This window comes from Pteronotus mesoamericanus, unplaced genomic scaffold (genome assembly GCF_021234165.1).
Source record: "Pteronotus mesoamericanus isolate MK-2021 breed Mesoamerican mustached bat unplaced genomic scaffold, CSHL_Meso_final contig_120, whole genome shotgun sequence".
Classification (NCBI taxonomy): Eukaryota; Metazoa; Chordata; class Mammalia; order Chiroptera; family Mormoopidae; genus Pteronotus; species Pteronotus mesoamericanus.
Genome location: NW_026555041.1, coordinates 1,650,528 through 1,664,278, shown reverse-complemented (window position 1 = coordinate 1,664,278; position 13,751 = coordinate 1,650,528). Strand labels below are relative to the sequence as shown.

Genomic DNA, 13,751 nt, shown 5'->3' with positions numbered 1-13,751 from the left:
GGGTCTCCTGTACTTTCAGTCTGCAGTTGGGAACCCACGTGTGCGGAGGGTTGATGTGAGTTGCACATGGGTTTTCAGCTGTGAGAGGGGTTGGTACCACTGATCCCCACATCATTCAAGGGCCAATTATTTTAAGTCAATTGTATTTTAAATGAAGTGGAATAAGGAACATAAAGGAGGTAAGGTTTCCGCACTTCACCAAACTGGTGACATGTTGATACCAGCAGACTGTCGTAGATCATGTGTGTATAATGTAACTTCCAGAGCCATCACTAAAGAAGTTCTGAAAAGAAATACATGAAAAAATACCACGGATAATTCAGAATGGGATCCTAAAATTTGTCCCAGAACCCACAGCAAATTGAGAAAAAATAAATTAGAACACACATGAAACAGCTAAAGTAGGAGACTTCAGTTATTAATAGATCCATGAATACAAATAATCAAATGTACCAATTAAAAGAGATTGGCAGAGTGAATTTTAAAAGCTTGGCCTAACTCTATGCTGTCTATAAGAAACTCACTTCAAACATAATGAGATAGGTTGAAAGTCAAAGGATGAAGAAAGATAATAGTATGAAAAATTAGTCAGAAGGAAGTAAGATTGTCTATAGCAGAGCAAAGAAAATCACCAGAGACAGATGAAACATTACACAATGATAATGTATATGCACTAAACAACAGAGATGGAAAACATGTGAGGTCAACATAGGACTGAAAGGAGAAATAGACAAATACACAGTTACGGTCAGAGACTTCAACACCCCTCTCATAATAATTGATAAAACTAGACAGAAATAAGCAAGAACATGCAGAATGCAGTGCTATGATCAGCTAACAGGATCTTTGAATATTGTGAAATACTCTACCCAACAACAGAATACACATTTTTTTCAAACACCCATGAAACACAAAGATGGACTATATCCAAGGCCATAAAACCACCTCAACAAATTTAAATTAGGATCTTTTTCATACAGAATGTTTTTTCTTACTACAGTGAAATCAAATTAGAAATCAGTAGCAGAGATAACAGGTAAAATCTCTAAAAACTTGGAAACTAAACAACATTTCTAAAATTTCCATTGTTCAAGGAGGAAATCTCAAGGGAAATTAAAAACTACATTGAACTAAAAGTAAATGAAAATACCACATATCAAAATTTGTGAAAAAGGCTAAAGTAGTGCTGAGAGAGAAAGTGCACTTAAAAAGAGGAAAACATTCAAATCCGTAATCTAAGCTGCCATCTCAAGAATTTAGAAGAGCAAAATCAACCCAAAGCAACCATAAGGAAGGTAATAAGAAAGAAGAAATTAACAAAACTCAAAACAGGACAATTGAAAAAAATCAATGAATCCTAAAGCTGATTACTTAAAATGTTGTAAACAACAACAACAACAACAAACCTCTAACAAGACTGACAAAGGAAAAGAGAGAGGAAGACACGGATTACCAATATCAGGGATGCGACATCACTCTAGACCCTGAAGACATGCGGAGGGTCACACGGGAATACGTACATGCTTGCGATGTTTCCATTTTTGTAACATGCTTGACAGGGCAACAATACAGAAATGGAGAGCAGGCTAGAGGTTGGCAGGAACTGGGCGAGGAGCGCACAGGAGAGACGGAGCAGATACAACAGGGGAGCGGGGGGTCCCTGGAGGTGATGGGCTTGTTCTGCGTGTTGACTGTGTCACTGTGATACCCTGTTTGTGACACTGTGTTGCTGTTTCTCAAGACGCTGCCATTGCTCGGGCAAACTGGGCAAATGGTACATGGGATCTCTTCCTATTGTTTCTTACAATACCTACAGTTGAACCTACAGTTATCTCAAAATAAAAGTATAGAAAAATTCACATGAAAGACTCTAAAAAGAAAACATACAATTGTTTTCTACAGGAAAATTACAGAATATCAACATACCTTTATTTTCTTCATTGATAAATTTAATATTGTGTCTAAAATTTTAAAAAATGGAAGAAAGTTTCTTGCAGTTTTTTTAAGTGAATTGTGAACAAATGCCTAGTTATCTATTGTAATATTTTTTTATTATGATTAGGTTTTCCCTTCTTCTTTACTGCTGTATCTTTTTCAAAAAAAGTTCTTATAAATATTCAATAAAGTGTATAAATGAAGTAGAGAAATGGAAATGTAGGAGATGCAGAATAAAATATTTTAAATAACATTTAGCTCTTAGTTGATTTAAGAACTCTCAGTATACAAGGGTTTAAGACATTGTGGAGTGGTGAGGAGAAGGAAATTATGTGACTATTTTGCAGCACATTAAGCTTTGAATGGCTTGATTTATTTTGTGGCGTTTTTTGATCTGAGTGATAGATAATGATTTTTCATCTGTTGGGCAACAATATAGGAATACTCCAAAATAGGTCTTGAACGTTTTTGGTTTTCACGATCTTTGCTGGGTCATTCCTGAATCCACTGTTCTCTCATACTTGTTCCTTCTCTTCCTGGTTCTAAACTTTCAGATCAATATGCTCCTTCATTTTAAGGATGACAAAAGTGAATGCCCGTGTCCCGCGGAAATCCGAGACCAGCTCTTGGATTTCCATGAAGACCTGATGGCGCATTGTGGTAAGGTCTTTGTGACTTACAGCTCTGCACACGTCCTGGTGCAGACGTGAATCTGTATGTGAAAGGTTCACAAAGATGCATGATGCCTGTTATGGGTCCTCTAAGAATACTTTTTACAGTAAAATCGTTAAGGGACCCTATGTGGGAAGTCAGGAGGGATAGAGAGGAGAGAAAGGCTATCAGACGGAGCAGATGATGACAAATTCTCTCTTTCTCTCCCCTCTTTCCCTCAGTGGTGGGGCTTCGGGGGTGGGCATGGTGAGGAATTGTCACCAGGTGCTTTGGACAGAGAGCCAAGTGTTAGGCTGACTGAGTCTCAAGAAATTTGTTCACAAGCAGCTGTCTTTAAACAGACCACAGAGCCACTTTTTAGAACTGGCCAAGGACAGCCAGCGTGTCTCATGAACTTAATGTCTAAGGAAATCCTACATGAATTATATGTTAGTAGCCCAAGTCTATTAAGGGAATCCTCCACCCCTTTCATTTGGAGAACTTTAAAAGTGGAGTTGACTGGGTGTTCTGGGTGTATGTCCCTTCTCTCTGTACGCAGAGTGCGGATAACGTCTGTGTCCCAGTGGGCGAAAATGAGCTAACCACTTCTTAACTGATACATGCAGCATCCATGGTATTAGTTTTATTTTAAAAGAGAGTAAAAGCACTGCCTTCCACATTAATTCAGCTCATGAATGAAGAACCACTGAATGACCGCCATAAAGTTCAGCCGTAAATCGTGTGGATAACGGGGTGCTGTAAAATGGCAGAACTATTGCTTCAGACATAAAGCGTCCCCTGCTCTAGGGCACCTGATTTGGCTTGTTCTCCCTCCCTGCACCTCAGCTTGACAAATGCTGACACTTATGGAGGCAGAGCCTCAGGTGTAGGCAGACAGCGCCCGAGGTCAGAGACACTGGCCCGCGTGGGCACAAGGAGCGGAAGGGACCTTGTCTCCAGAGACAGAGCTTCTGTCCTCTGCTCGGTTTGTAGTTTGGACCGGCCACCCCTGGCCCCAAGCCCACAGGAGCAGGGAAGGAGGAGGAGGGAGCAGGCACAGCAGCGTGTGCCTGTCACTGAGGGCGCCCCCTTGAGCTCTCGCTCAGTGTCCTCCAAGGTCACAGAAGAGGCGTCGCTTCACCTGTGAGTGGAGAAGGTGGCAAAGCCTGAGACCCATGTCTTCTACATGTTCTTTTTCAATATTTTTTCCTTTCCTTTTTTCTCTCCTCCTAGGAATTGAGCTGGATGACGATGGCTCTCCAGATGGGAACGGCGACTTAACCATCAGAGGGCGCCTGCTGTCGCTGGTGGAGAAGGTGACATACCTGAAGAAGAGGCAGGCTGAGAAGCCGGCGGCGAGCGACCCCGACAAGTCCTGTAAGCATGCGAAGGGCCACTGGCAGGGCCTCCGCCGCCGGCCTTGCTTGTCCTGTGGCCTGTTGGGTCCTGCGTGACGAGCCAGTGAGGGGCTGATTTGCAGCCTCCCGGAGCCTGGTTCCCGAGCGGGCGCCGGTGGCGCAGGGAGTGTGCAGCAGCGTCCGAGGGGGTTGCCGGGAACCTGGAGAGAAAGCAGCTTTGTGAGGGTGGACGGGCTGCCCAGCAGGGGGACTTCAGGTGTTTGGTGGGAGATTATTAGGAGAAAGCCAAGCGGGGTAGTTTAGTCTTCGTATCTGAATACTCTGCAGTTGATTTACAAGTATTCTTACATCACCTTAAACCTTTTCTTGAAGTGCACATAGATATCATCCGTAACTATGTGCTGGTTCTGAGGTCTTTTCTGAAGTGGATGCTTTCCTGGCTGGGGCGTGTTCCTTTCACTGGACGCGCCATCCTCACCGCCCGGAGACTCCCTTTCAGAGGCTGTGCTGAAAGGAAGAAAGTGAACTCCTGAGACTGTGGGGCTTTTTCTAACTTACTGAGGAAGTGTTTTATTTATACCATTACTGCTAAATTTGTCCTTTAGTGTCACCACCAAATTTGAGTCAGGTCTTCTTCAAAACCAGGGTTCAGCATTTCTTATAATCACTTTGTTGTTATTAAGTTTATGATCTTGAGCTATTAAAATGACAGCATGGTTTTGAGAAATGTGGAAGTGTATTAGTAATTTATCTGCATTTTATAAGTGGTTAAAGTTGTTAGTTTTTGTTTTTCCTTAAATCTATTTTCTTAACTAGGTTTAAGCAGGTTGAACAGCTTTTGATTTTGAAAATCAGCCAGTGCATTATTAATGATAGGAAGGAAGTACCTCATTATGTTTAAATTGCTTATTTCAACCCTACTTAGCTTTGGTAATTGTAGTATTTATTTTACCAGGTGTGGAAAATGAACCTGTTGTTTTAAGTGTACTACATTACACACTACCTAGCAAGTAATCTTCTATATATGAAATGACTTTGCACTTTAGTACAGTTTTACAGTCAAATCCTTTTGAAGATGTTTTAAGTGACTATTGGGGATCCAAATTTAAATGTAAATAAAGTCACATGAGGTCACTACTGAAAATGACTTGAATGAGGAGACAGTTGGGTAAATGGCTCCTTGAAGGCCCATGACTGACCTTCATAAGGGTATGTGATATCAGATCTTCTGGGAGGAAAATAATGGCATGAATAAAATAAAAGTAAAATAGGATAGCTCATATCGATCATTGTATGGATTGCCAACAGTAGTTTTGAATAAGTGGCTGCAATGTTGGAATAACTAAAATCCATTAATAATAAGACTAGTTTGTGTATTTTATTCTCTCATCTCTATAACTCATCTTTATTGATATATACACACACACATCAATATTTATAAATGTTTACATGAAGTTTATTTTCTTCATAGTACCCCTAAACTTTCTGGTGCAAATATAAATACGAGTTGGGACTGCGAGATGTGCAGCTGGGATGCCCAACTAACTAGTCTTCTCTCGTTATTTTTGTTTCTGAAAACCACCGGCCGTGGCGCCGCAGCTACTCTCCAGCAGCTGATTTCTGAGACCATGGTGCGGTGGGCTCAGGAGTCCGTCATCGAGGACCCCGAGCTGGTGCGGGCCATGTTCGTGCTGCTGCACCGGCAATACGACGGCGTCGGGGGGCTGGCGCGGGCCCTGCCCAAGACCTACACCATCAGCGCAGTGTCGGTGGAGGACACCATCAGCCTGCTGGCCTCGCTCGGGCAGATCCGCTCGCTGCTGAGCGTGAGGATGGGCAGGGAGGAAGAGAAGCTTATGATTCGGGGACTGGGGTAAATTTAATTGTTACAACCTTTTGTCTTGCATGTCTGTTCTTTCTCATTGTTTATCCCAATACTAGAACAATAGGCACATGAATAAAAATAGATTTTTTAGCTTGCATGGTCATTAAATTAGATTGTGGTTTTTCTAGGGATTATGTCTTGACACTAAGTAGGGAAGTTGCTCACTAATGAAACATGTCTAATGTTACAACTAGGTGCTAAGATGGCTACGATACACAGCCAACATCTTAGACTGTGTTTCTTCGTTAATTACTCAGTAATGTGTGATCATATACAAAAGTACAGGTGAATAAAAGCACATTAAAATCCATGGGGAGACACATACTCACCAGCAGAAATTAATAAGGTTTCTCTGTGTCCACTGGGCCCTTAGAAGAGAGCGAGGAACTGGGGAATTCAGCATCAAAGGCTGTGCTTCCAGTGCATTTGTGGGCTAATGTTTATGCCTTATGCATAGTCTGAGGATCCCCAAGCTGGGAAGTTAACATAAAAAGTGGCCTGGTGCTATGCTTTCTCAGCTCAAGTTACTCTGACACCTTGCAAGAAAAACCTAAATACTACAAAAGATTAGCCCACAACCAAAGCCTGCAAAGCATGTAGGAAGCAATTCACTGTAAATAAGAGTCTGCAGATACAGTGAGCTGTGGAGTCAGAGCACCTCCCCCAAGAACTTCTGATAATAGCCTGCTGGAAGCAGAGCTTAAAGATGCTGGACACAAAAGAATAAGTGGAATCTCTGACAGTAAGATGTGTAGAAAGTCCAGGAACATTTGGAAAAAATCTAAATAGAACTTATGAAAAATGTGATAACTGACATCAAAAAACAGTTAATTACAGATAAGATGTAGCAGAAGAGAAAATGAATAAATTAGATCACAGCTCTGAGGAAATTAGTCATGCAGCACTGGGAGATGGAAAGACGAGATGCGCAGGATGGCTGGAGGGGGGCCCGCCTGTGCTCGTGGGGAGACTAGGAAACAGACAATCGCGAGCCACGTAGGGGAGTGTTTGAAGAGCCTCTGGCTTGAGTTTTTCAGAATTGATGAAGGATGGGCATTCACAGGTTCCTGAAGCACCAATAGTTCCACGTCCACAGCTGGATATAATGTAGCATAAAACCAACATTAAATCGACTATTTTAGAAGAAAATTGAGGGGAAAGCCAGAATGCTTACAAAGAAACAATATTCAGAGCTCTCCAAGGCAGAGCTGGACAACATGACTCAGTATATGATGGTTACCCAGCTGGGAAGCCAACACAGTGAGCCTGCACTTTGTGCAGATTTGGAGATTACAGTGCATACCCCACATTTAGGATCGAGAGAGAAACAAAGATATTTCAGAATGTTTACTTGCTACCCCTCATTGAAAGACCTTTAATGGCTGTATATTGAAGAAAAAATGGAATTCAGAGAGAAAGAATGGGAGACAGTTTTAGAGAGTATGTTACTGGTGCGTACATGCAGACATCTGAGCAATCGACCATTTGCATAACTTGGGGATATGAAAATAGGAGGGAACTAACATACCAGATAAAAATGAAACCTTAAATTAAGCTATATGATGTTCCCAAGAAACTCACTTAAACGGAAGCATGTAAAAATCTGGAATGTAGCCCTGACCAGTGTGGCTCAGTTGGTTGAATGTCGTCCCACAAAGCAAAAGGTCACCATTTTGACCCCTGGTCAGGGCGCAGGCCTGGGTTGCGGGCTCAGTCCTGGTTGGTGCACCTGTGAGAGGCAAGCAGTTGACGTTTCTCCCACACGTCGATGTTCCTCTCCCTCTCTTTCTTCCTCCCTTATTCTCTCTTTAAAAGTAAGTAAATAACATTTTTTTTAAAAAAAGAAATCTTCAATGTAAAATGTTGACAAGTGATGCAGGAGACAAATATTTAGACCAAGAAAAGCTGCTCTAGCTCTATAAATATCCGATAAAAGAGGAGAGGAGATAATGAGGATGACTACCGACATGGATAAAATAGAAGGAAAAAATAATGAAAAGGATTAAAGAAACCTCCGGTTGATTCTTTAAAAAAAAAAAAACCCTAAAAATAGAGAATAGTTTTTTTTTCTTTGACAAAAATAAAAAAAATAATTGTGAGGAAGAGAAAGTACAGAAAGATTTGGATTGTATGATATCATTTATGTACATTTTAAATTTTCATAAAACAATGCTATATATTGCCTGTGGATCTATTGACTATTTGAAATCATGAAAATAAAATGGAAGATTATATTCCAAAGTGGTTATAATGTTTGTACACAAAAAATAAATATACTAACTGGACAAAGAGGGAGCACAGAAAAGCCTGAACAACAGAGGCGGATTTTACAGTCTTAATTTATGGTTGTATGAGCATCAGTCTTTTTCTTTTAATGCCTCATGTCAAACCTGAGGAGGTTTCTCATAATAAGTAATCTTAATTAGCCAATGGAAAGGAGGAATTTGAGGAACTGGAAAGCACTCTCATTCTTAAATGAACATAAAATGCTTCTTTTTGTGAAATTAGAAATATCCCCCAAAAGGGCACTTTTTATAAGTGACTGCCTGTGTGCTGGGTGGTAGAATTATACATCCATTTAATTTACCTAAAACAAAGGTGAACGAGATTCTCAGTGAAGTATCTTTCAAAGTTAGGTCGTGCGAAGGGTTTGAATTGACGAGGACGGAGCCGCAGCTGTGCCGGGGGTGTGAGAGCCGAGGCCTCTGGTTGAACACGTGCTGAGACAGGAGGGGTGGGCCCTGTCATGGCCACATTTGCCGTTGTGTGAAGCTGACCAGGCCTGAGCTAGTCCTGAGCGCTCGTTTTTCTGAGTTGTGCTGTCTTAAGGCTCTCTCTATGAAACCAAGACAACTAAATTAAAAGAGAAAAACTAAAACTAAAAAATAATGGAAGAGAAAAAAATCATAGGAGAATTCTGTGATTCTCTGTCCTCCGTGCAGCCTGAGTTACAAAACGTTGGCGCCTGACTCACTGAATGGGTAACCCCAACGTGGGACCCGAGTCGTAGGCACAGGTTACGTTTTCCCGCAACAGCACCTCGTTTCTGGGCTCGAGTTCTGACAGGAAAGAAAAAGCTCTAGCTTTGATTTTATTCATGTTAAAAATTAATAGCTCTTCATGTGCAGTGATAAACATTAAGATCCTTACGCGTCCCTTTAAACGCATACTGTAACATGAGGCAAGGCAGTGATACTGAGAAGAAACAGCCCAGGCCCCACTGCTGCTGTTGCTTTAGACTGAACGTCTGGTTTCATGAGGTAGACGGCTTGTGCCTGGGCTTCATGTGTATTCAGTTTCCCTTGGAGAATGTGTATCTTTTAAAAACATTTCACCAGAATAACATAAATGTAACAGGAAAGAATGCTACTATCATTAAACATACAAATACTGAACACAGCACCAACATAGCATGTAGGAAAAGCAAATATTCTTATTTATCAATAACTTATATAGGAATATTCCTGTGAATGTGAAAACTGATTCATTTTTATGCAAAAGAAGGTTGAACATGCTTGGATATATATTAAATTAGGAGCTATGTGTCCAAAACTGCATGTAGTGCATTTCATGTAAACAAGAAGCTTATGCAACTTACATACTCTTTTTGGTAGGCTACCAATATTTTTGAGGACAACTCAATGAATTGTACTTACTAGCTTTCGTGGCCTAACTGTGACTGCTCTTACTTTTCCATGTATGCCAGTCATTATTTCTAACCCGCTGATCAGGTTAATTGTCATCGAAATTGTGCTCTGACCTGTGCTTCCCTCCATACCTGTGTTTCTTTGCAGGGACATCATGAATAATAAAGTGTTTTACCAGCACCCGAACCTCATGAGGGCGCTGGGGATGCACGAGACGGTGATGGAGGTCATGGTGAACGTCCTGGGCGGTGGGGAGTCCAAGGTGAGGGGGCCTCCGGTTCCCGGGGCGCCGCTATTACAGCCGCTTCGCGACCTGCGTTTCTTAAATCCTCCCAGGAGGAATGTTTGGAGAGACACCTTTTGAAAAACAAACAAAACCTTACAGAGTGAGAGTTGGATATGCTGCCAGCATTTTTTCCTTTAATATCTGCAACAATTTTTATCCTAAGCTGGGCAATTTGTTGTGTCCTAACCTATTGTCATTTGGGGATGTTTAGAAAGTTGGAAAGTTAATACTGTACTGCTTTTTTAAAATTTGGAATTATAAATCATCCACCACACAGACATGTCCTTCAGACCCAGCCGCTCCCCTTGGTGGCAGGTGGTCTCGCTAAAGTCCCGATCCAGGCTGAGACTTGAGGGTGATCCTCTGGCGTATTTGTTGAAAGACTGTGAACTATTAAGGGATTAAAATTTAAAATGAAGCTCTTTAAAACCAAATGAATAGAGAAATATAACAGATACCTTCATTGAAGTTGGTATAATTTCATAACCTCTGATTTGCAAAACACATCTCAGTATTTTTAAAAATTTTACAATGTATTTTTCAAAATATAGAAATGAGTCTATAATTCTTATGTTCAATCTACCAGTTAGACAAACTAAGAAATGTATTTCTTAAACACTCGTTAAAGAAGGACTCCTGGCATTGTCTGGGGATCCTGGAACAAGGTCTGGCTCTCGGGGACACGTCTGAGACAGGGCCAGGCTTCTGGGCAGGGTGCCCCTTAGAGCGGAGAAGTCGCAAGCAAGTCAGGGAGGCTGGGAGCACCTAGGACGGTAAAGGCCGCAGCAGCAGAAGCAGCACCGGGGATGAGAAGCTATGGCCCCAGCATCACCCTGGGTGTTTTTCACAGACTGTCGCAGTGACAGACCCTTTTCTTACGTAAAGTGGAGTGTTGCTGCCTGTCTCACTCCAGTTCTACACAACGGGAGTGGGGGAGACTGCGTGAGCTCACAAGGAGGCGCAGCTCAGTCAGGAATCGCGGTGACTCCACCTGGCCCCCGAGCCAGGCTCATGCCTCCTTCAGTTCAGGGCTATAGATTGATTCCAGATCAAGCCACTGACGGTAATGAGGTTTTGGAATTAATGCCAGCTTGATTTTTGTGGCTTGAGGTCTTGGCGGTGGGACGTATAAACCGTGGAAGAGCCCCAGGCAAGGGAACGTGCAGCTCTTCGGTGTCTGAGGCCCTGCAGATGGGGGCACACGGTTGGCAGCGTGACTGGGACCTGGGCTTCTGAACTGCATTCGATGCAGACGGTTTGCTTTCACAGCTAATTCAATGCTCTTTACCTAGGAGATCACTTTTCCCAAGATGGTGGCCAACTGTTGCCGTTTCCTCTGTTACTTCTGTCGTATAAGTCGGCAGAATCAGAAAGCTATGTTTGACCATCTCAGTTACTTACTGGAAAATAGCAGTGTTGGTCTAGGTAAGTAAATGTTTGATTTTCATTTAATTTCTGTGGTAAAAAGAATATATGTGTTGCAGTATAATGTAAATTGACTCAGAGTAGAGTGCAATGTGTGCTGCACTAGAAATTAAGTTTTAAGTGAAAGCGTGTTTTGCACGAAGTGCGTGGTTGCAGTATGATCCAGGTTTTGTTCCCCCTTCGTCTGGGTTAACAGCCTCACCGGCTATGAGAGGGTCGACCCCGCTGGACGTGGCCGCAGCCTCGGTGATGGACAACAATGAACTGGCCCTGGCGCTTCGCGAGCCAGACCTGGAAAAGGTAAGGCACCTCCCTGCCGCGGCGCTGCTGTGAGGCGTGCTTGCTCACGCTGTTTCTCAGGATTACGTAAATATAACTTTATTGTTGTAATTATGTTACTCTAATTATATATAAGTGCAACATATATTATTAGTTATAAAGAAGAAATTTGAGGTAAGTTATTTCCTCTTAACCACATGCATTTTTCTCTGAAAAGTTCATCAACTTTACTGTATTTCTGTGTGGTTTTGTCCTTCCATGGTACCTTCTGTCACCCTTGCTGCAGTTACGCAGTTTCCAGTTTTTTACGCTCTCCGAGGCCGAGGCATGGGGCTGGAGGGGAAGGGCCATTTCGCCCGGTGCACTGTAGCTGCACCTGCTTTCCTGTGTGACACTCGCCCTCCACACGGCTAAAACCTGGTCTCTTTTGGCCTGATGAACTCTGCTGACCACATCCTGACGATGCCCTGAGACTCTGCCCCACCATGGGTCCACGGGTCCCAGGCAGGTCGCAGCTGGCCTTGGTGCACCCTGAGACTTGCTGAGCAGCCTCGGACCCAGCACTGGTGCCAAATTTGAATCTCTTATCAACCTGCCGAACACCACGCACCCCTACCTGATGACCCATGGAGAGCCTACCTCATGCCATCTGCCTACTGCCAGAAGCTCTTTCAGTGACTGAGCCTAACAGCTGATGGGGGAAGGCAGGCTGAGGTGAATCTTGGGGTGCCTCGGCCTTTTGCTGACCTGTAGCTGGGCTTGGTGCTGGTGGAAGCTGGCCTTGGTGTGCATCTTGGACCTTCCCACACACACCCAGGCCCAGCAGAGGTAGCCACAAACTGGATCACTTGGTTGGTTACAGGCAGCGTCTGACATTGATGTGTACCAGTCTCTCCCAAGAGGCCCTGGAACCAACACACCTGGTTGTGGGGTTGTGACTACACCAGAGCACGACTCACTTAGCTCCACAAGTGGAACACGCAAAGAAAGATCCCGGAAGTCACCAGACTCTGCTGGGACAGTCTTTGTTTCATGGGGTCATTGCCCATGTAACAGCTTGTTCACTGTGGTCAGGATCCACCCTCATTGTCAGCCAGCCTGAGGGTCAGCCCCCTCCCATGGACAGGACAACAGCGATTAAGACTCAACTGCAGTAGGAGGCCTCACATCACCCACACAAGGGACACCCTGGAGCACATGGCTCTAGTGACCAGAGACTATGTCACTGAGCCCCACAAGAGACCTACTGCTTGAGGCCACCATACCAAAACTGGGAGAATACAGATCTGCCTTATACAGAGAAATAAATACAGAGAGGCTGCTCAAATGGGGAGACAAAGAAACAAGCCCCAAAAGAAAGAACAGGAGAAATCCCCAGAAAAAGCTAAATGCAATAGTGGCGAGCGAACTGTCAGAGTTTAAAACAGTGGTTATAAGGATGCTCAAGGAATTTAAGGAAAGAATGGATATGCTCAGTGAGAAGTTAAAGAGAGAGTAAGCATATTAAAGGGTATAGAAACCACAAAAAGGAATCAATCAGAAATGAAGACTACAATAACTGAAATGAAGAATACACTAGGAAGAATAAACAGCAGGTTTGTTGAAGTAGAGGATTGAATCAGCAGTTTCGAGAAAAAGGTAGCAGAAGACACCCAAGTAGAGCAGCAAAAAGAAAGCATTTTTAAAAATGAGGGTAGTCTAGGGCCCTCTGGGACAACATCAGGTGTAATAGCCTCTGCTCCATAGGGGTACCGGAAGAGGGGGAGACTGCCTGAGTGATCAAGAACCTATTTGAAGAAATAATGACTGAAAACTTCCCTAACCTGATGAAGGAAAAAGGCAGGCAAGCCCAGGAAGTGCAGAGAGTCCCAAATAAAATGAACTCAAAGGGGTCCAAACCAGGAGCCATCATAATTAGAATGGTGAAGGTTAAAGACAAAGAGAGAATCGCAAGTACAGCAAGAAAAAGACAGTTACCTTACAAGAGAGTTCCCATAAGACTGTAATCTAATTTCTCAGAAGAAACATTTTAGGCCAGAAGAGATAAACCCAAAATATTCAAAGTGATAAAAAGCAAAGACCTACAACCAAGACTACTCCACCAAGCAAAACTATAACTGAGAAGTAAAGGAGAAATAACTCCTGAGACAAGAAAAAGCTAGAAGAGTTTTTCACCAACAAACAGGTATTACAGGAAATGGACTTCTTTAAGAAGAAAGAAAAAAGAGGAACATAAAGAATAAAGTGTTAATAAATACATAACTATCAATAATCACTTTAAATGT

General features: G+C 42.8%; 1 protein-coding gene across 1 annotated transcript in view; it reads left to right on the top strand.

Annotated features, from left to right (window-relative positions):
- The window catches only part of RYR2 (ryanodine receptor 2), a 558,936-nt gene that overhangs the window by 365,575 nt on the left and 179,610 nt on the right, over nt 1–13,751 (top strand). The window contains exons 38-43 of the mRNA XM_054584705.1: nt 2,490–2,595; nt 3,820–3,963; nt 5,544–5,817; nt 9,624–9,738; nt 11,055–11,187; nt 11,384–11,487. Coding sequence (XP_054440680.1) covers nt 2,490–2,595; nt 3,820–3,963; nt 5,544–5,817; nt 9,624–9,738; nt 11,055–11,187; nt 11,384–11,487 — 876 coding nt within the window. The remainder of the gene's footprint in view (nt 1–2,489; nt 2,596–3,819; nt 3,964–5,543; nt 5,818–9,623; nt 9,739–11,054; nt 11,188–11,383; nt 11,488–13,751) is intronic.